At 41.3% G+C, this 23,540-nt stretch overlaps 2 protein-coding genes across 2 annotated transcripts; both read right to left on the bottom strand.

Annotated features, from left to right (window-relative positions):
- Positions 1-894: 894 nt before the first annotated feature.
- Positions 895-11,683, bottom strand: acvrl1 (activin A receptor like type 1). The gene is made up of 10 exons (XM_023425252.2): positions 11,027-11,683; positions 6,277-6,348; positions 4,892-5,128; positions 4,318-4,514; positions 4,117-4,216; positions 3,881-4,027; positions 3,488-3,763; positions 3,109-3,306; positions 2,114-2,244; positions 895-1,848 (listed from the first exon to the last, which is right to left on the bottom strand). Exons 2-10 carry the CDS (start codon positions 6,344-6,346, stop codon positions 1,702-1,704), a joined length of 1,503 nt encoding a protein of 500 aa, XP_023281020.1. The 5' UTR covers positions 6,347-6,348; positions 11,027-11,683; the 3' UTR covers positions 895-1,701.
- Positions 11,684-14,112: 2,429 nt separating this feature from the next.
- Positions 14,113-21,263, bottom strand: ankrd33aa (ankyrin repeat domain 33Aa). Its single transcript, XM_023425091.2, has 5 exons — positions 20,843-21,263; positions 18,683-19,008; positions 18,388-18,517; positions 18,150-18,290; positions 14,113-17,264 (listed from the first exon to the last, which is right to left on the bottom strand). The coding sequence occupies exons 2-5, from the start codon at positions 18,938-18,940 to the stop codon at positions 16,447-16,449; spliced, it is 1,347 nt and encodes a 448-aa protein (XP_023280859.1). The 5' UTR covers positions 18,941-19,008; positions 20,843-21,263; the 3' UTR covers positions 14,113-16,446.
- Between the last annotated feature and the right edge of the window lie 2,277 nt (positions 21,264-23,540).

Consider the following 23,540-nt stretch of genomic DNA (forward strand, 5'->3'; position numbering starts at 1 on the left):
AACTGGTAGTGGTTATATTTGTGACTCATCTCAAATTAAACAAAATGTTATATATATATATATATATATATACACTGTTGCTCATAAAGTTGGAATAAAATATTTTTTTCCTTTTTCCATGAAATGATTTTGACAATCTGATTTATTTCATTTCACCTGGGTAATTGGGACACATAATGTAATCATTGCATGTGGTCAAAAGTGATGACTGATGCATTTAAATAAGAATAAACAGAGGATTGTGTCTGAAAACAAAATTATTCCAACTTTATGGGCGACAGTATATATACATAACATTTTGAATTGGACAGGCCTATTTCAGTTTGCACTGACGACATAAATTATAACAAATGAAAGATTGCATTAGTATTTTCAATGTTTAGAGCATATTACATCAATAACTACTTAGAATAATTCAGTAAATCAGAAGTATATCAGCTATTTTGATGTCTTTTCTTGAAGTCCCCATTCAGTCAGATTTGTCTTATATTTTTCTATTCATATTATTCTACTTTAGCATCTCACTGTGTGAAATTAGTGTGACTAAGAGAAAATCAGAACATTTTCTTATCTTAATGTCATGTTACATTTCTTGTATATAGGACCTGTAGGTTAACCAGTCCCTTACTTTACCCTGCTACTGATGATCGTTGACTATACTTCATTGTCATGATGACACATTTGTCTTAACCTGTGTGTCTAATAATTTGAAGACGATGCAATGCAAACAAAAACATTATTGCAAAACCAGTTACACAATAAATTTCCCAAGGCAAGCTGCATTACTGTAAGCAACATAGATCTATGCTGTTTATCTGTTATCTGATGACCTCTACTGGCCAATGTAAGAGCTGCAAACCTCAGTGGTACAAAACAGTATTTACAGCACAAACATTTGAAAAATACAATCCTTTATTCAACATATAAAACATTACATGTCTGTTTGTGAAATCCTTTACTGACCATAGTGATGGTGATGGTACATATGGGCCTACGGAAACGTAAAAAAATAATCTGAAACGTTGTGTCGTACAAATGGATATAAAACGTGTCTCATTGTTGAATAAAAAGGAAATAATACCCCTTTTGAAATATATTTACAATTAACCCAACAGTGATACAAGACAACAGCTTTAATGCTGTTAGAATATGTACAACTAAATAGTTCAATGTGACTATGTGCATATAATAAATGCTCATTTTATAAGTTTATAAGTTAAATATTCTTACAGAACAGGTAATGTGCTTTGGTATGAACATGATGATATTTCCTTTATTTTATAGTAAAGTGATAAACTGATTATCAGAGCTCCTCTTTTTGATGAGAGGATGAGCAAATTGTGCTGTGCGAGATTTTCCATTCTGTCAGGATGATGGACTGAACGTTATAAAAGGAAAAATACCTTGAAAAAAATCTTTGTCCTTTAATGGTTTTCTTTTAGGGGCCTCATGGTTTGAGGCACCAGAAATCTGGAAGTTGAAAATTAGGCTTCAGAAAAAAAAAAAAAAACATAGCCTTGGGTGTAAGACGGTCTAGACACTACTGTTCAAAGTCATATGGTTTTAATGTAATGCAGTGGCTGTGTGATTCATTAGCTCAAAATATGCTAATGATATGCACCTTGTGCTGCTCAGAATGCGTTGCACAATCCCTTGTTGCATTTTCAATCTTGTGTCCCTGTTTCATCCTGGTTCTCTGCTCTAGACGTCCTGCTTGAGTTTCTCGATGCTGAAGTCACTGTCATGGTCCAGTTTGGAGAGCGTCTTCCTCACCCGCAGGGCCGTGAGGCGGGCTGGTGGGCTCTGGTACCAACACTCCTTCATGATCTTCACAATGGCCGAGAGGATCTGGACAGACGCGGACAAATGTTAAATACGACCTGGCCATAAGGTAGAGTGTAACGTTTGTCCATACTGTTTCTGTTTAAGCACTATATAGCACTACTGTATGTTGAGAGAGTAATTGGTCTGTGTTGCTGTCTGTATGAGTACATCATCAAGTGTATGCGTGTATGTGTTTGCATGCATGCCTATTAGGGTTAGGTTAAGGGGCTAGGGAATGCATTATGCCAATGAGTGTCCTTGTGTGCTTGTGTGTCATCAAATAGCTTACTGGATGGGAATGGAGCCTGTTGTGCAGACTAGGCCTCTGCTGGTCCACACACACCACCTTCTTCATCTCCTCAAAACTGGGGTCTGAGGGCACCATGTCAAAGAAGGGAGGACGATACTCTTCCACGATCCCTGAAACAATCCAAAAAGAAAAGACTCAGTGTGCTGTTCCTTCTCCAGTTGAATACCAAACTATCACAACAATCTTGGTTGTGCGATTCAGTGGGGTGGTTAGGTGAGAAACATGCAGACTGCAATGTTAAAGGTGGTAAGAAAACTCATTATCAACCTCACAAGTAGATAAACTGTTAGACCTCTTTTGGTTTTTATCTCCTCATACATTTTCAGAACATAAATTTCTCATACAAGGCCTGAAATAACCCACTTGGAAATTGAGATAGGCTGTAGTGGGAGTTTTGTAAAGTTTGTTTGACTAAACAAGAGCACAGGCAAAGATATCAGTTCCCTGGCGACTACACAGGGATGGAGATCTGCAGAGCCCCGCTGAGCGTGGCCACACACACACACACACACACACACACACACACACACACACACACACACACACACACTAAGTACATTTGTGCACATTTGTGTGCATGTGGATGTGTGCTTGCATCTACAAATTGTGTGCATGGGCATCTGGACTATGTACAAGTGAGTGCTGACACCAGATAAGACTGTTTATAATTACTGCAGTGCTAATCATGAGAGAGGATAGTAGAGACAGACACAGACTAGGAAAACACTGGAGTGCTGAGAGACATGGGACTAACTGCCTCATATGTATACACTACAAGAGCCTGATAGACATGACAGAGCAGAGAACACACATTTTCATGTGTGGATGGGTGATATATGAACATCGATATATACTGTACATTCTCTGTGTACCATTTTCTTCCTGGAGTTTAAATAGGTAAAAAGTAAAATCTCCAAATATCTCTGCAAATGATTGCAACGGCACATCATTCTAACAGGCTGTTGTCTTTTTACCATTGACAATGGTCCTGCGGGTAATCTCCCAGAAGACCAGGCCCAGGGCCCAGATGTCGGTTTGCTTGTAAGACTCAAAGACGTCCATACGAATAGTCTCATCGAGCACCTCAGGGGCCATGTAGCGTTTGGTCCCCACACGAGGGTTGTTGCCCACATCGAGGTAGTCATGGGACTGGGAGTGTATTACAGCCAAACCTGAGGAGGGAGTAGAGCACAGATGCAACCTTTTTAATTTACAGTGCATTACCAACATTCATGTAAATCAGCATTAAATAGCCGTTTTGTCTCTGCACATTAATTGTAACTATCAGAAGCTGGAAACAGATGCAACTAGAGGTCTAGCGGATTAACTGCGATTTTCTCTCACAGCCCTCACCTAGATCAGCGATGCAACACTGTCCATTCCGCTTTACCAGGATGTTTCGGCTTTTCAGGTCTCGGTGGGCGATGGCTGGCTTCTCCTGGGAGCTGACAATCTCAGTGTGGAGGTGGACCAGGCCACAGGCCACAGACAGGCACATCCTCAGGCAGCTCTCTGGCTCCAAGCTGCTGTACTGAAGGAAGTCGTAGAGTGAACCCAACTCGTGAAAGTGAGTGACGAGCCACAGCTGGGTGCTGGAATTCTTGGATGTCATGTCAGAGGCTATGAAACCTAAAAGCCAGAATAGAAGATGGCTCTTTCAGTGCCTGCGTTTTTGATGATGCTTTCTGAAATGACACTGCACCCTTCTATACACATGAAAAGCATCACAAGAATCCTCTGCCATACCCAGTATGTTGTCGTGTCGCAGCTGTACAGTATTGTAGATCTCTGTCTCTCTGAACCAGGACTGCTCGTCCCTAGAGGAGAAGATCTTGACAGCCACACTTTCCCCCATCCAAGTCCCCCTCCACACCTCCCCATACCTGCCTTTACCTGGAAAGAGAGTGAAGCAATTACACAACTGCAAAGTAATAAACAACACAGGGAAAAGAAGCGCAGCAGTGATGAGGAAGGAGACTGACCGACACACTCGACAAGTGAGATTTGTCTGGCCATGGTCCTTTGGACCAGATAAGGCAGCCCTGTCCCACTCCCTGATGTACAAAACTCATCAAAGATATCCTGTAGAAAGAGACGTAATGACACATCGTATGTGAAAACTCAAAAACTTGAAAAGCTTTTGATAATATTCTGTCTTATTTCAAACATCAAACATCTCTTACGCCATATGTGGGATCATCTCCATTAGGGACCTTGAGCATGGTGACATCATGGTCTTCAGCCTGTCTCAGTCCGCAGCGTGCACGTTGGAAGCGCAGGAACAACACCAGGCCACATGCACCAGCGGTCATGATTAACAGCAGCAAAGATATGGTGATCCACAGCTCCGGACGAGGGAATTCTGTTGTCGTTTCTCCTTCTGGATACACACAAGCATTTAGACGCACAATCACACACACACATTTTTGAGTTTGGGAAATCAGTTGAGAGCATTTCAGTGCATTGAGAAGAAGAGGTTTTAGTTTGGAATCATGCTCGTGATATCACGTTCAGCGCATCACCAGTCCAATAGAGAAAAGAAACAGTATTAATTTGCTGTAACTAACCACAAGGGGGAGTCACTATCTAGAGGGAAGCTCTGAATCACATCAGTACAAAGTCATGCAGGATGCGTTCTGAACCATGGGATGAGCTTGTCAAGGACTAAATGATGACAAGGATCAGTGTCAAACTGGTTCTACAAGCTTCACACATGTGATGTTCAAATATTGTAAAGCAATTGCTGTGGGCACTGACTAATGTCCGGTGGTCTTGTAGTGAAGGTGTTGCACAGGTTCTCCTTGCAGCAGTTGATGAAGAAGTTCGCAAAGGCGGCGGAGCACTGCTCCTTGGAGTTAACCTTGGAGAAACAGCCTCTCTCCTCATAGCCCTGCACCGAGGAGAAGAAACAGACGTCTCCTCTGCAAGTTCCGTTCGTGCACGTGCCTTTTTCATTTTCGCACGTACACAGCAGCTTCTCATCATCTTCGGTGCCTGAGGGGAACACGTAAAGACAGTGTTGACTGAAAGTTGAGGGCACACAGGCGCAAAACACACTGTAATTACACAATCCTTTTGTCAACAATAGATTCAGAAACCTACCAAATGTTAAATTAATCTGGGAAATGTAAAATAAAAGAAAGGCCAAACACACTCCAAATAATTTTTAGAAGTTTAATGGGGTTTATCACTTAGTAGTAGAGTGATAAACTATACTTGTAAAGTGACCTTGGCTTCATCGAAGGGAAACCCTAGTGATAATAGAGGCAGATCTATTAACTACATGTCCTGGCAGCCACAAGACAACAAGGCTGTGTGGTTAACCAGGAATATAAGTAAAAGAAAAATGAAACAACAGAAAATGAAAAGTGTGATTAGTGTGATGAAGGGGGGACTTTTCATATTTACTATTTACTTTACATATAAACTCTCCCACCACTTTGCGAGCTTCAGCATTATGGTACGAAATATTTTTTTTGTTTCACTGAGTTTAATTGAGGTGATTTGATGCCTAATGAGTGTGTTTAGGAAGTAATAGCCACGTCCGTTGGCAAAGCCTGAACCCATGGGCTGCACTGAAAAATAAAAGTATATATAGCACAAAAGTTAAAATGCCTAAATAAAAGGCACAAATACTTACAGCAACAAGTTATCGTTATCGATAACGATAACTGCTCAAAGAACAAGAATAACCCACAAATAAGTGAAACAACTTGAGCCCCTCCACCATAAATATTAAAACACTCTACAGATTCTGTTACGGGGTTTTTGACCAGTAGGAGGCAGAAAGACAGGTGTAAGTCAGATATTCCTGAGCCTGTGGTTTGGTGACTCATTTACCTTTTCATGCCAGGCTGCTAGTGTACAATCAGCTTGTATGAGCTTATTTTCTGGAAACAACTATGTATTATTTTATTCTGGAGGGTTGGTGAGAACCACGAAACTGAACCATGCAGGCCGTGTGCAGGCTGGAGCACCAAAACAGAGAACTAAAACCTGCATTGTCAGCTGCAGTACTTGCAACCCCTTATCTGATTCAATATTAACATCAAATGTATTTTTTAATGAAGCTTTAATTGAATAGAAAAAAGTAAATACTCTTTACAAGAATAAACATTTTCTATAGCTAACCAGTGACTCACCTGCGTGGATGGCAGAGATCCACAGAATCGCTCCAGCTAGCACCACCGTGAGCAGAGCAGAGCCTCCCATCTCTGTGAAACAGGAACAAAACAATTAACAGTTAATATAATGAAATGATGATAATACGGTTAGTGTTGTTTCTTTATTAGGAACTGTCATAATGAGAAACCAGAGATTTAATTTAGAGCACTATGGAAAAATAAGGCCATTTCCCTGACATTTTAACCGCGGTGTGATTGAAATTTACAGACTGTAACTTAATAGCGGTGTCTATGAGGAGTCGAGCAGTGGTCACAGCCCGGACTCTCTGGCAGAGGAAGCTATGAGGTCAAAAACAACAGTGAGAGGGCCCAGTCTGTCTGCCTGTGTTGTAATTGCATTGGGTGGGAAGAGGGGGCTTAGGGGAAGGAGGCTGTAACAGCACTCCAGAGTGTTTGTGTATGTGTGCCGAGACTGTGTGTGGCGCTGTGCTACCCAGGCTCCTCGGCCTGTCGACTCCTCGACTACCCTGCTTGCAGAGTAAATATTGATGGCTGTGCTTCCTGCCATTGAGCGGCCCCACCCGGCTGGCTGGCGAGACTCAGGTCTGCTCATTGTTTAGGGCTGCACTTCTGAGGGTCACGCATACCCGACTCAGCCTTTCTCACTACTGAAACACACACTAGTCTGTAACTTGACACCCCAGACGAGCTTAGACACAATACGTTTAACTAAAGATATTAGTTAAAAGTAATCAAATGTAGTTTAGTTTAGTGTTTTGGTAAAAAACAAGATGATTTCAATCATTTCCAAAGCACACAACTGTAAAAACATCTACTGTCCAGGTCCTATGTTGTTTATTCTATTGCTACATATGCTCTGCTAAATATGAAATGGGTCTAAATCGATGAAGAAGCTTTGCCTCTTGGGATTTTTATTGTCTGTGCAAAATGTAGGCTACCGTCTGTCTTTGTGATTTCATTTCAGTCGCCTTTTGTAATCTTGTCTTTGTCACCAAGGAATTACATAAACTAGAAAAATGGTGATTTATACACCATACTTTGGACTGTCTGTCTAAAAAAGCGAACAGGCACACAATAACATAAACACCCCCATCATCCCTGAGGTCTTTTAACATCCTTCCTCACCATCATTTTTGTTTATTTTTAAGTTAAGTTACATTTTATCAGTTCCTGTGATGAAAATTCTTGTTCTACATTTGACCGAACTAATTAAGAGTGGGCAGCCACAACGCAGTGCCCACAGGCCAACTCCAGTTCCAAGGCCGATGCCTTTGTCAAAAGCAAAAGTGGCAGTATTTCTATCACTTAACAAGCATGTCTTTTGGAAATGCTGCTGTTGGAGAGGTGGTGAGAGTAAGGATTCTGTAAGGAATCTGCAACTTCTTCAATTGTCAGAGCGCAATGAGAAAATGACCCGCTCAAACAGCACCTAACGTCTGTCTCATAAACTATGATGTGGATGAAAGCTTATATTAAATCTCAAACGTGTGCACCTGGATGGACTGGGATGGGTGCCAAACGGGCTGCCGGCAAATGTGGATTCCGATGAATGAGGAAGAGGCTGAATGAAGTCCAGAAAGGATGTGACATAGTTCCTTGAGCTGCCAGCAAGTCTTTTCTCTGCATCACCGTCCATAAGACTATACCAGATAAAAATTTTACAGGTCTCGTTTCACCTCAAAACTATAGCAAAAACTCTAATTTTAAGTTTTGGGTGCACCTGTACAAGCCAAGTTCCACAGTAAACCACAGGGTTTTCTGTGGAAAGGTAAGAATTACAGGTAATTCCAGAAAGGCAGACTTCCATTTTGTGAGAAAATCAACTAGAGCCTTAAAGCTTCATGCAAGTAATACATCACAAAATGAGCTTGGTTAAGTTCAAGGCAATGCAGCTGTATCATTCTCTCATCGTTCAGTTTCCTGTAACTGCATTGCTGTGGTAAAAGAGATGAATGGAATGACTCACTCTGGCCTTGTACAATACTGTCTAGTTGCCCTGTAGCCCAATGAGCAGCCTGGCTCACTTTACTGCACATTTTTTCCTTTGGTGGATATACAACTTTCTCTATTAGCTACCAGATTAAAACATAATTCACAAATCTAATAAAAAAAAAAAAAAGCACTTGAATTGAAAATGCCAAGAACTGAGTTGTGACCTGCACTGAATCACTGTTAAGCCAAAGATACAGTACACTTATAGTACACTTAAAGGAGAAAAGTCACACCAGTTAGACAGTCTTTTAAAAATAATGTAGACTACTGAATCATATTCAATTCGGACAATTCTGGCTCAAACCTTCACTCTGCTCTCTAAAAATGGTCACATGTTCTAGGTAAATATTGGTCACCACTTGCTGTAAGTGAAAAGCAGTGCATGTTTTACCATTAAGTTTTTTTTTTTTTTCTCTTACCAAGCATCTCTCACAGCAAATAGCCCTTGAACTGAACACATCTGGCAAGGGAACTTGAAAATGTCAGCAAAAAAATACGGATATCCTCCTTCAGTTTTAATGCATGTAGATATATTTAAGCACACACAACAGGAAACCATCACATTGTCTTAGTCATTTCATTTGGTCATGTCAAAGGCTACCGAAGTGAAACAAGAGGAGTGAAACTGTTTAGTATTTGTATATCTACTGTTTTTTTTTTTTTACTACTGGGGGTCCTTTTCCTTTTAAGCACCTGTGTTCTTTTAAAATGCATTTATTTTAAGAAGACATACAATAAACTATACCTGGCTGTGTTGTGAATGAGAAACTAAAAGGAGTTTCCACTGTGTATCCAAGTGTCATATCGAATGTGAAATGTCAGCTAAACTAAGTTAGTTCCATTTAACCTGAGAAAATCTGATAGAAACGTCTGACGCTTACTAACTTTAGACTTCCTTTCTATGCAGGTAAGCTGTGGGACTCCGGCTCAACCACTGAGAACCCACTGCACTTGTCTCCATGTCTCGCTAAAACCACAAGCCATATTTTACTTAACAACAAAGAGCACTTCCTGTATCATGCAGAACATGTCAGTGCAGTTCATGTATGGGTCCAGTGGAAGAAAAGCATAAACACAACTCCACCCACAGAATGAACTTATTCTCAGTGGAGGAGAACAACTGTGTCTCAATTCTCTAGCTATCATTTTATCATCCACAGGGTCCTGACATCGGAGGGAGCAGTAATCACGTCCTCCATCATGGCAGACTGACATAAGACTCCAGCACACTTCCTCTCTAAACTCTCTCCTGTTTGTCTCTATTCTGTCCAATGCTAAACCCATGTGACCCCAGGGGAAAAGGTCCATCGTCATCACTTCCTCTCATCTACAGAGCGTCGACTCTTAGGCAGATCTCTCATTCCATCTGGATGACTGTGTGGTTGCAGTGGTGGATGGTGGGGGCATGGCACAGCATAGCAGCCTCAAACAGCCCCTTGACTGAGCCTCATCGCACCAAAAAGCCCTGTGACTCTCTCTCTGGAAAGTTACAAGCAGTGTTACTGTAAAAGCTTTTATATTCTAAATGGCTAAAAGACGTAAATCTTAAACCTTAAATCTCTTATTCAGTGAGTGTGTGACGTTCTGCTCGTTGAAGCGACAGACTGATTTTATCTTCATTCTGAAGACAAAACTGGGCTTGGCAAACTTTAAGACTCATTTGCTGTCTGCATGCTCTCATATACAGATACATACTATAATGAATGCATGTCAGGGGAAGAAAAGGACAAAGGTACCTCAGATATACTGTACACCCAAAAAGAAAAAGAAAAAGAGACAAATACATGGAGGTTTATATGAGTATGAGTGACTGATGTCATAGACCAACAACAACAGTGTGTGTGTGTGTGTGTGTGTGTGTGTGTGTGTGTGTGGGGTGGGTGGGAGGATAAATGCAACTAGGATTTAGGATTATAGGACACAGGCCAAATTATCCAGCACACATGCCAATTCTGTACATTTCAAGAGGTATGATCTTTTCACCCCAACATGTTTTGCAAAGTAAGAGGGATCTTGCCACAGAGTACAGGCCAGTGGTGTGGGAAGCTTTCAGTTTCTTTTCTTGAGCAAAATTAACCATATAACAATGTAAAAATACTCCACTATAAGTAAAAGTCTTGCATTATTTAGATAAAAGTACAGCAGACAAAAGAATAATGAGCAAATACGCTCAAGGCATCAAAAGTAAATATACTCATTATGTTGCAGAGTGACCTCTGTCAGTGATCTGTTACCATGTATTACATAATTTGGGTATTATTAGCAATGCATTAACATTCAAGCATAAGTTTAGGTCTGATTAACAAAGAACTGAATGTAATGGCAACTCTGCTTCTAATTTACCTCAATTATCTTTGAAACTTGAGCTGTAAGATAAATGTAATGGAGCAAAGAGTAAGCCATTTCAATATGCAATTTAATATGGCTGCCCAGAAGAAACATACATTAGAAACAACATTGTTATCAACAAGGGAGATGTCTTTAAGAACGTGATCACCATAGGGCAAAAGCTAAACAAATCATCATTTTAAATAGATAATGAAAGGTTAAAGTCTAATGCTGTTCATTTGTCTTTGGGTCAGATAGGCCACTTCTTGACACCTGTTGATTCACATCTGGAAACACGTGGGGTGATGTACGAGGCTGGCAAAGGTGATGAGTTCACTGACATCCACATCTTAGACTAGCTTAATCCATCACAGTACAGCATACAACACATATACAGACAGAAAGAGACCAAGAGTTACACACATACCTGTATTCTGCTCGCCTTTTACCTTGACAGATGCAAACGCCTCCTCGCGTGTCCCATATCAAAGTTTCAAGTGTCCCTCCGTGGCCAACGTATTTCAGCCAGAAGTGGTTAGAAAACAAGTTTAAAACATAACTGGCTCCATTTCAAGAGTGAAGTAGATACTTGTGGTTCAACGGCTCAGCTGCAGATGTTTTATCCAGAGAGACCTCACATCCTTTTCTGCGTCGGTGACGACCCAACCCGCCGTTTCTGGGAAAACGTCGTCCGCTGTTTTTCCTCTTTGCTCCAAAAATGTAAAAGTTTAAAAGTGCTTAGCTCACTCGTTTATCAACGAGCTCACTCGTTTATCAACGAGTGAGCTCTGAAGAATAAAGTGAGAGAAGTTGGGAATAAAAAGGAGCTGGCAGCTGTGTCCTGGCAGAGTGACACGCAGCGAGCTGTAGCCTATTATCTCATCTCGGTCCAAATCGCGCTGATAAACCGACAGGACGAACCATCGTCGTCGGTTTGGGACAAGTCACGGCTCCGGGCAAGTCCTGTCCTATGAAGTAAGAAAGTTCTTTGTTGTTGTCTGGGTTTCTGATCCACAGTCGAGATTACAGTTTAAAAAAAAAAAAATAAGTATACAGTTTTGTCCCACCCCTTATTGTCCTGTACAGACTCTGCTCTGCCTGGAATGTGTTCTCATAGCGGTTTTCCTGTTGCTTGCTAAACCTCTCATTTTCCTTTTCCCCTGTGGTCTGGTGTCTGCACTGCACTGACAGGAATGTGCTTCAAAGACCCCTCTGTGATACAATAACATTTCTTTGGGTAAAAACATGAAATAGGCTACTTGCCTTTTTTTTATTATCTGTTATTAAACCATAATCTTGGTTTATATGGTCTGTGGTCAATGGAGGCTTTATCATGCATTTTAGCAACAGAGATTAATTTAAATACCCCCTTCAGACATGTTTTTAAAGAAGGGGGTGGGGGGTATTTGTAGTATTTGTAAGTTTTCTCTGCTGGAGTGGGTGGTGATTGTCCTTTGTGTTATGTCCTCAGGGCAGGTTGGAAGCTACAGTGAGTCGGTATCGGAAAGTGATGAGACGGATAAGCTGGTAAGCGTGCTAACTTCAGTAGAAGAAAAGACGTGATAGAAGACAAGAGTTAATATTTTCAACATTTCCACCGGTGGAGACAGCTGTTGGTGAGTGAAAGAATGAGGTTTGATGCTGAACTTGCAGCGTTTCTTCTAGACTGGTAGCTGAACAGCTGTTCCAGAATCTGTGACTATGCAAATATTTTCTGTTTAATAAGCCAAGCCTGAAATTGCTGAAATCTGGGAGCAGACACACAGACATATCAGACACTTTTAAGTGGATATCACAGACATACATATTTACATATTCAGCACTAATGGAGCCACATTATCGCTCTTTTGGAGTCATGTTTTTGTCCACCTGGTGATTGCAAGTCAAATACTCACTCTTTTTGCTCTGTTTTTGGTCCCTACGAACTCCTGAAGGAAATATCTGGCTCTTTAGCTCCACTATGTTCAAAAGTTATAGTCACTCACTGTGTGTGTCAGCTGAGTAGGTAGTGCAGCAAACAGTGTATGAGAGTGGTGACAGTGAACCAAAATATTAAAGTTGTGAATCACACAGCTACACAACCAGGTGAAAGGTGAAACTCAATACAAAGCTCTGTAAGGCGAACGGGAGCAGCATTATTCAGGCAATTATCCTCCGCAGTTTCATCACCACAAGCTTTCTCTTTAACATTGTCACCTTGCTTTTACATTGTCATTTTGGTATTGTAAAAATATTGATCACTTATCACTCACTTATCTTGCTAATCTGTATTTTCAATCTATTTGGTGAGTACCATAAAGCTTTGCGTCCTCTCAAATCAAGGATAACACAATGGTGCTTTAGTAACTTTCTTTTCATGCAGTTATGGCAAAGTGTGTCTAACGGGCAAATAAAGACTTATCTCTTAGATGCCAGAGAGACTCTGCTGTGTGAAAACGCTTCATTCAGCCGAGCCTGAGAGAGATGTCTTCATGTCTGTAATATAAATTCCCCTCCTTGTTCTCAGGCTCTGTAATCTCTCCGTTTTTGGCTTGTGGCTGCAGACACAGCTGGAAGCTCTCACATCAGCTGTCATGTAGAAAACAGAGCATATTATTGTTCATTTTTTAATCAGCATTTATTACTCTCTCCTCCTAATCGTTGTAATTCAGAGAGCCCTGTACCCTTAAGACTTTTCTACAAAGCCTTTGTTTGCTTAATAATCCCCTAAAGTAGAGGAAATGTGATATTGCTTCAACAGACATGTTTTTATACTGTGAGTTTTTCAAAAGCAAATTCCTGATAAATAGAAGACCAGATTTATTTCTAACCCACTTTAATATAGTCCATATTTTAGCTGTGGACAACAACACACAGCACATAAAGTCAAAATGTAATGTTTACGTCAGTTATATTTGTGCTTCACAGTGTGATACCTCATCCTCAGAGGTCAAAATCTGATCAAATCTGATCCAGTCTATGTTACAACTGTTCAACTGTACAATATGTGTTTACAGTCCGAGTCCTCGCAGACCTGGTTAAAGTATAATGTGTTCCTTCACTGAACTATAGAGAGGTATTTATTTTAGAGCTGACCTCTGTTGTTCCCCCCTCTGTGAAGAGGAAGTGAGCCACAAAACTGAAAATATAGTGTTACAATGTCACAATGTTTCAGTGTTTGAAATTAACAAAATCAGAAGGACATTCAGAGAGTGCACACCTCTGCCAAGGCCAATGTCAAACAACATACACCAGACTTAAGAGAAAAGAAATTCATGTTCAGTGTAAATGATCCAGATCTGCCCCCAAAGTTTAATGGTTTGTTCCCTGGCCCACGCCTCGTCCCTCCACCGAGGTCAGTGCAAATTGGTTCTGTGCTTTTTGCGTAATCTTGCTGACAACTTAAAAGATATGGGTGAAAAACATAACCTCCTTAGCGCAGTTAAATAGCTTCTCTGTTTTGTACATGGGTGCTGACACACTGAACTTTACACGTTAGCATAAACCACATGGGATAAAATGGATTTTCATAGAAATAATAATATGAAATATTCTTGAACGCATCAAACATTTTCTGTCACCACCAGTAAAAGCTAATTGTTATGATACTGCAGATTGGATTAAAAGATTACAGAAGGGGGTTCAAAAGCCATCCCTTGCCACTTTATAGAGAGCGCATTAAGAAGCTTAAAGTAACTTTATTGTGAAAGAGTAAGAGTAAGGATATGTAGGCTCATCAGTCACATGCAGTTAACGAGATATTAATTTTTTTAGTGTAAAAAAGATTCAATTTTCATATCATCAAATAATAAAATGTTTGGGCAGTTGTGCAGGATATTTCTGTTTCAGTTACTGTACATCATCAAATTGTAACCACACCAAACACACTAACATACAGTATTGTGGTACTTTCAGACATGAGTTTTCTACGTAGGAAAAAAAAAAAAAACTCACTTGTAAAGGTCAATAATTTTATTCCAACTGCGTAAAGATGTGGAAGACCTGAGCTTTTTGAGCTTTCACTTTAAAATAACCCCAGAAACGATCCTCTCATGTTTCAAAAGAACGGCATCTAAACTGCATTACTTTTTTTTATATAGATAAATATATTTTGTTGTACTTCTAGTAGGTATTGCAGTTACAGTGTATGAGTTAACAAGTTGATGTATAAACAGTATATTTTAATGTACCAATGTAAGCTGGACCTTTAAATAGATTTCTTGATTCAATAGATGGTTAACGTGTAATGCACATCGTATTATTAACACAAGATTTCCTGAGTAACATTATGTATAAATAGTTTTTTTCTGTGCATCGGTAACTCAGTAGATGTGAGCTCTTCTATTGGTTTCTAAAAAATATATTCCAAGCAGCAGTTGTAGTGGCTATCATCATTCACATGCCACAGCCAAACAATTTGGAGTATTACAATTCTGTCAAAAAGGTATAATAAAGGCATCCAGTAGATGCTACATCTTGCATGTAGTGAAGACTGGAAAGGCTTTAAAAAGCCAAAAAAAAAGTGCTGACTGAAAATGGTGACTGATTTCATTTGTAAAATGTTGTAAAACTGACTGACCTGAAGTATGATTTTGAGGTATAACAGACTTTAGCTTTGCCCTGGTCGTGGTGTTTAAGGGACTGCAGGAATTGTGCACACAAGTGTTCTGAGGATTCGTCTACTAACTGAGCAGTTTTGATCAAATGTGTTATCTGGCTACAATTCACTTCCTGTTTCTGAATATTTGCTGAACTCTTTGAAGTATCAAAACCCTGCTGCATAAAATCCTCCCACAGATGTTTCACGTGACATAACAGCAAGGCTGGATCAACTTTGTAGACAAAAAAAAAACCAAACATGCTTTTGACAGAAGTCAAATGTGTTACAACTGGAAATGGACCTGCTTCAGGTCAAAAGAGTTTGTGTATAGGTGACATTGTTAAACACCTATGAACCAAAGACAACACTATGCCCAGATCAATGACTTCTGTATTAATTTAGATTGTGATCAGCAAAGCTAATCAAAATGTAAGTTTTTTTTCCTGAGGTGAGTTTACCATCGACTGACGGTTTTACATCTACACAATGACTCCACTTATACCTCCATTAATGTGCTGATTTTGGTAACAGTCTATCAGTTTGATTGGGTGCCATTAGTCTCATTGCAGAGAGGAAAAAAACAACCTTTCAATAGTTGGGTCCCAACACAACTTCAGTACTTGATCTTGTAGAAAGTATAAATATAGATATATCCCTTTGAGCATTTGGTGTAGAGGAACACACAGTTTGAAGATGTTTTACCTCTTTTCATTACGTTAACATGACGCACAGTCCTTGATTAACTAACATAAATTAATTTGCTGAAGGCCTTTGCTCACATACAGTACATACAGTATTTGCTATTAGTTTGGTTATGTTGCATAAGTACCATGATGGCACGCTACTTGGAAATCCTTCATAATACACAGACTGATAAAGTCCTCACAGGTGTACATAAAATGATGACATTGCAAGTTAATGCAATAAGCGTAACATCACATCTCCATGAGACTTCATACCAATCCACCAGTTAGGAGCTGAAACAAGAAAAATCCAGGTTATGTCACCAAATATTTCCAATATTATTTTCAGCTTTCAAAATATGCTGAAAATTACATCATATCGAACAAATTCAAGCGGCTCCAGTTTTCTCCTGTTCATCCCAAGCTAAAGTTCAAATCCATCATCAAGCTCACTTCCAAACTCGTTTTGCAGTTCCTTTTTGTTCTGTTAAAACTGGCCTCAGTCACAGTAATCACGTGCTTATCTCTCATGCATGACACAATCACAGTAAAATTCTCTGAGGAAAAGAAAATACCACCTCATTTTTATCTTGGTGAACGTTTTGACCCCTTAGATTTTTTCTCGTTCTCTTTTTCGTTTTCCTGTCGCTTCTTCTCTTTCTTTTTCTCCTCCCTGGCTTCCTTGTACTTCCAGATTGGGGGCTCCAGGTAGCCCTTCTGCCTTTTCTTCTTTTTCTCTTTCTTTGGAGTGGGTTCCCCAGACTTTGTCACTTCAATCTTAGGGATACAGCCTGAGGGGAATATGCTGTTCCTGTGTGCCATGCCTCGGGGAATGAAGCTTCTTACGCCACCCGACACCAAGCTTCCCCTGCGTGCTGAGTCCTGGCAGCAGGAGGTCAGAGATACGGAGGTGGCTGAGGCAATACTGGGAGAAGCTGAGGTGATGGAGCCATTACTGTGGGAGACTGTGCTCTCCTCCAGCTCCTTGCTGCTGTGCTTTTCAAGCAGCTCAGGAATGGCAAACCGTCGCTTGCCAATCTCTGGGGGGCTGGTGGGACAGAGTGGACGGCAGCCAGTGGCTATCAGGGGGCTGTGGATGCCTGTGGTCATCCGCACCATATGGTCCATGACCCCATTGTCTTGGGGGTCCTGAGGAAAGCTGAAAGTAAGGGTGTCTTTTAAGCGCTGCCTCAGCTTCTGACTGGCTGTTTTGTCGACTGTGGCCTTTGCCACCAGTTGCTCCAACTCAGGCCACTCAGGAACATAGCTTTCACAGAACTGCTGAGCGATAGGACGAGCCTGCAGGCGGCGTAGTCTCCTCAGAGTTTCAAAACTTCCTGTCCTAAGGACCCAATCCTTTAGGCCTCTCCCTTGGACCAGGTCCATTGCATTTATATCAGCACCTGTACACGAAAAGGGGAGAAAATAGATGAGAGAAGTGAAAACAAGGAAATGAGTGAACATTTATATGTTGAGCGTCCTGAGGAAATCAATTGCTCCCTAAACTCTGTGAAATTACCCCACCATGTGGCTGCTTTTGGAGCACAAATCATGAAGCAGATGTGTAGCATGACAAGGCTAGGAACAAACCAGGCCATTTCACAACATGGTGAAATGAGATATAAACTGCAGTTAGATGAAAACAATATACTATATCAGTCCTGAGTCCAGAGTCCTGCAGATTTGCTCTTCTGATATTTGGTTGTTATAATTCAGTTAAATCCATTACTGGGGGAACACTATTAGCAGCGTCTATTTCAAAGACTATGACAATCCACTTAGTGAATAATCAAGGCTTGAAAATCCAAGAACACCAGGCCAGTATTTACTTTCCCCATGTGGCTCAAGTTTGCCCATAAATAAAACTAGATAATGGATTAATGCTGTCAATCTGTCTCTGACATAATTTAACTTACAGGTAGAATCGAACATGGGTGGAATTTTTTCGCACTAAATGTGTCCGGTGTCAGTTCATACAAGTCTAATCTCCACAGCCCAGAAGATAACCAGATTAGTTGACAGATCAGATGTCCCGGTTTACCTCATATATGACATGTATATAATGTATTTTCCCAGATATGCTCGTGAATTGGACACAATAGATTTGGATTAGGTTTCCTCAGAAACCATTCAATATGTTCACTGGGTGAGGATCTGCATGAGTGTAAGAGTCCAGGATGACTACCTCTGAATAGATCTGTTGTTCTTGTGTGCTCACGCACAAGATGTTCCTCCCATCTGAATTTATTTTCAAAGTTTATAGGAGGTCTTATGTATCATAAACTTACCATGCATTAGCAGGGCAGACACACACTCTTCTCTGCCCTGCAGACCTGCCTTGATGAGGGCAGTGAAGCCACGGGGATCCCTGACCTCAGTGTCCACACCAGAGTAGTAGTTAAGGATATAGTTGAGAATGGTGAGGAAGCCTGGATTGACAATAAAATAAAACATTATGTTAATGTAGGATTGAATTAAGACCAGATGTTTAGTTTAGGTGTGATACAGTATGTTATTATAACATACCTGCCTGGGCAGCAATCATGATGGCAGTGTTGCCATCATTGTCTTGGTGGTTGATGTCTATTAATGGACATACATGCAGCATGGTGACAATGTCTACGAAACCCTTACCCACAGCCAGCATCAGTCCATTCTGATGGGGAACAAGATGGAAATTAACTTTAAGTTTACCTGTATATATAGTTTTTCTTTTTGCAGAAATACAGATTTTTGTATGTTGCGTCATAGTCACTTTCCTTATAAATACATGTGTAAAAATATATAATATGATGAAAAAGGGAAATGAATCCCTTCTCACCTTGCCATTGATGTCCAGCTCCATGGCCTCTTCTTTGGTGACTCCTCTCTCCAGGATCCTGCGCAGGGATGTGGGGTCATTCTTGGCGCAGGCCTCAAACAGTGTTTTAGCTGGATCTTTATCATTATCATCCTTTTCATAGTCAGGAAGCACAGAGTCATCAGAAAGCACACTCCCTGAGTCAGAATCATCCAGGAGGATCTCTGAGTCCTCGGATGGGCCTGCGCCCAGCTGGGGGTCATCACTTGCGGTGGCCATTGGACCGGCCCCCCCCCTGTGCCTGTGATCACACCTGGGTTTCAGGTCTGCTGTGCAACACTCCACATCTTGAATAGAAAAATATTAAGTGTTACTGTGGACACAAAATGAACACATTTTCATTTTCTTGATTTTTTTTTCTACCACATTTTCTCCTCTTAGCCGTGCACTACCTCTGAGCTCTTACTGAGCAGCCGGGGGTGGGGGTTGGGGTTGGATTTGGGGTGGGGGGTATGCCTTTCACAAACAGAAAAATACAATGTTTGAACACATGAACATAACACCATTAAACGATTCAATGTCGTGTGTCTTCAGCAGACATAAGAAGAGGCAAACCCTCCGTTACGTTTAGATAACTGTAATGGCTTTTTTTTTAGTGCAGCGGTGTTGGGAAGATAGCCTTAAAAAATATTGTGCTCAGTGGCCACATGCTGCTGATCCATTTTCAATAATATGTCTTCACCCTAATGTGAAAGGTGCTGGGGATCGCGTGTACAACTGCATTTTTGATTAGTGCCGTCTAGTGATTTCTTCTCTTCAAAACACTCGTTCATGTGTGACTGCAAGTCTAACAGCAAAACACCGCCAGCCTTTAAAGTTAGCGTGTTAGAAAGATCTGGTGACCTGAAAAGGCCTTCTCCATAAGGCGTGATACTCAAAGAGGATGAGGAGCTTCACCTCACTTCAGCCCTCCTGTCAGAGCAGCTGATCCGTAAGTCTGTGATTTACAAGATAGTCAAGCTGCCTGTATAACATGCTTATTTTTTCAGTGTATGTTCACTGGCTCAGCCCATTATGGACTGTAGGTTATTATTACAGAGTGAACAAATAATGTATATTTAAGATAACTGAATAACAAACAGCTAACTAGCTAAATGTATTTCAAAAAGAAGGTGCCAGACACGTGGGCATATTTACATATAAATAACAGGTACAGGGATGATCAATAAACACTAAAGGTCTGCAGAAGCTCAGTCTGTGAAAGTAATGAGGATGAAAGCATAATAGGAGGAGTGTACTGGGTTGAGAAAGGCCATATGGTGCCTGAAGCAATGGGAGGCCAGGCTAGTGACAGCATCTGTCATGGTGTCTTAACCGTGTCACACTGCCCCGCCGTTCTGGCCCACTGGGGTATCCAGTCGTTTACAATTTGTGTTTTTCCTGTGTTCAAGTCAACAAAATGTATATAAAAAACACGTTGTTTGTGTGGAGTATATTTTGAAACCAGCTCAGGGTTAGGATGGGACAGGCTTTGTTATTCTTAATGTTTTTGTCGGAGCAGCGGATGACAGTGAGAAAGAACTTGATTGCTTTAATATGTGTCTGTGCATCAGCGATGAATTAGGAGTGGAAAACACAGTCAGGCCTTTCCAGATTCCGGATTGAGAGTCTCATTTTCTCAAGCTGCCTTGGCCCCGTGCACATTATTAAACCGTATCCACACTAGACACAAATTCACACAGATAACTGTTTTGACAGAATTATTTGCACCTGGTGATAATTATGTTTTAATTCTCAGTTATTACAAAATGAGTAATAGCGCCGTTTAGATAAGCTCTCCTGTTGAATGCCAGATAGAAACGCTCAACTCCTTTAATCTCGCAAACGTGTGTTTCTGTTTCTGCACCGTGTCATGCAGAAAAATGAAGATTACGATCACACAAACCTTTTCCCCTCTCTTCCGCCCTCTGCACAATCATAGAGACCTCATACTTTGTGGACTACACTTCCTGCTGAGCAGCAGTCTGCAATACAGTCAACCTTCTTCCTCTGAATCCTAAATATGAGCTGGCTCTGTTGCCTCCCTCAACTGTGGTGTGAAGATGTAAAATAAAAAAAAATGCAACCATTTGTGCTGAAGCAAAAATACCTTAGAACAAATAGTAATAGTCAGAGTCTCACCCTAAAACAATCCATAGGTTGTTCGTCCTCTTCTCTTTTTTCTCTCTCTCTTTTTGAACTTGCTCTCGGTGGTTAGACCATCCCCATGTGTTGGACTTCCCCTCTTCCTGTTGGCTCTTGGTAGAAACTGGTTAAGTTTAAGTTTCCCAGACTGACTCCAGCTCTGGCCTCCCCCCTCCCTCCATCTCTCCCACTGGCCAGTTAGGTTGCCTCATCAGCCAGCAATCCATCTAGGTCCCAACATAGAATCTGCTGTCCTAAGTCAGGCAACATGCTCTCTCCCTCTCATCCCGATTACAGAAGATTTAAGGATTAAGAAAAAGAAACGGACAGCCGCCAACCTTGCTCCCCTTGCAGTATGTTGAGTTAGTCGTCTCTCTCCTGTCTCTCACTTGTCTCCACTCTCTGCTCTCTCAGAATCTGTCCATCCACAGCTCTCTGCTGCCCGTCTGTTGTGTCAGAGCAAACCTCTCTAACCCTCCAAATAAGTGCTGTGACTGCATCCTAGAAGCTATGGCTCCCAAATCTGCTGTGCGGCTAAGGACCCCCTGCCTGAGTAATTTCAGTGTGTCTGTGTGATGGGAGACGACGTCTTGGGTCTGTTTTCCCATGGAAATCCATTTGCTGGGACAACAATCAAACCCTGCTGTTGCTCTAAGCCAGGGGGCCTCTGTGGTAATTATTCCCATGACAGGGATGACACACAGACATGCTCAAACACAAGACACGGCCGACGCACAAACACTGCTCATTGTACATCCACAAAGATGATGTAAATTTTGGAGCAAACAACTGGTGCATGTTTATACGGAGGAATAATAAAAACAAAGTTAGGCCTGTAAGAAAACCTGGTTATCTTTACTAGTTTCACATCGGTTTAATCAAACAGTTTAAACGGTGACCACAGCTTTTTGTTTTGAGGCCTGAATCCCACATGTGAACAGGAATATCGTGTAAATAGGTTTATTGGTGGCATCAGGGACTCAACCACGTGGCATCAAAGGTGCATGTAAACAGATTAACCCTCATATTGAATTTGAGCAGGGCCAATTGGTGACTTTGTGCATGTGACTGTAGCCTGGGTTACGCAACAGCCCCTCTCTGTTAGAGCGATGTGGACTGCCCCCTCCTGGTCAAACCGGGAGGTGGAAGCGCTTGGATGTGAGGCTAGTAACTGTAGCTGAACATGATATTCAGACAGCCCATGTTTAAAATAGCCATAACATCAATCCTCCCTGTAGGTTACAGCTGCTGTCTGCGTCGCCTCCAAATATATCTACACACGTATAACAAGGAACATGTTGTTTGCATACAACTTGTCTCCGCCTCACGAGAGTGGAACAATTTATCATCAAATTCTGTGTCCAAGCAAAATGATTGTGCCGTCACATCATGTGTGTCACCGTAGAGACCCATCAAATTGGACTCTCAGTCAAAAGCACATTGAGTTTGAGAACCATAGCTGCTGATGTGTCTGAAGAGTTAACCAACAGAGATACTATATGCTGTTGACAGCAGCCATCTGAAGCTGAAACACCTCCAACAACATAATCCCACCTAATCCCATCAAATGCCCGAGCCAATTCCTTATTAGATGCTGCCTCCACGGCTGTGAAGCATCAGATCAGACCTATAGCAATCGCACTAACCTGACCCATTACTCAAAAGGTGCTATGTTTAGACACAAGAGCCTGAGGTGGGTCTTGACTGCTTGCTGATATGAAACACAGGAAGAGGAAGAAAAAAAAAGGACATGCTTGGGGGCAAAGATTTATAGCTTGTGAAGCCAAAACAGAAATGAAGTTGATAGGAAAGGGAAGTCTGTTTGGCACGACAGGGCAGGGGCCATGGTGTGTGTGTATTTTTGTGTGTGTGTTTTTGTGTGTGTGTTTTTGTGTTATTTTCCTTCATCCTTTTAAATACACAAGAAAGATTTTTCGGTTGTGCCAGATGAGGGCAGCACAGCACACACAGTGTTATCATTAGGTTTTTGTGAAAAGAAAGAAGTCATTGCTCCAAAATCCATCAGATGTTACAAATGATTTTCAGTGTGGTGTTCGAGTGAAAGAACATTTTGTTCTGAATCCCAACTCCCCAATCCCATAGTACTCACACTTTCCTTTTAGGGTCTGATTTATTTTCCTCCTATTCTGCAAATTCCTCACAGAGTCATTCACTCATCACTGCAGAAGGCAGTCCAACCTCTCCCCAGACACCGCAGTACCCAGCAGAGGTCAGTGCTAGAGCAAAAGAACTTGGAAAGAGGCTTGGGAAGCAATGAACTAAGTTTAGCCCGCTTAGTGACTGGTTCTGAAGTCAGCCATGTGCTCGGCTAATATTAGATTGTTGGCAGTCTCTGCAGGGCCGGTCTTACCAGCTCCGACTCTGCTCAGACTCTGAGCATTTGCTATATTATTTCCAGCTATGTGGCTAAAAGACTAATATTTGTTCTGAAGCCTCTAACACCCTCCAGGAATCAGGTGAATGAGAGGAAGCGGCAAGGAAACACAGCTAAACTTGCTATGCAAAGAAAGGAGGAGATTTTGGATGATTTCAGGGAAGTTATTACAATGGGAAGTGGAGATTTGTGGTGTTTGCGCTTTTACTCAAGGGTGGATGAATAAGATATGAGACACAAATACTGCACACTTAGGCGATGAATTGTTCAGTGCCGGAGAACTCAAACCTTTTTGTAAAA

This window comes from Seriola lalandi, unplaced genomic scaffold (assembly GCF_002814215.2).
Source record: "Seriola lalandi dorsalis isolate HSWRI2012SDOR001 ecotype SW California unplaced genomic scaffold, Sedor1 jcf7180002054767, whole genome shotgun sequence".
Lineage (NCBI taxonomy): Eukaryota > Metazoa > Chordata > Actinopteri > Carangiformes > Carangidae > Seriola > Seriola lalandi.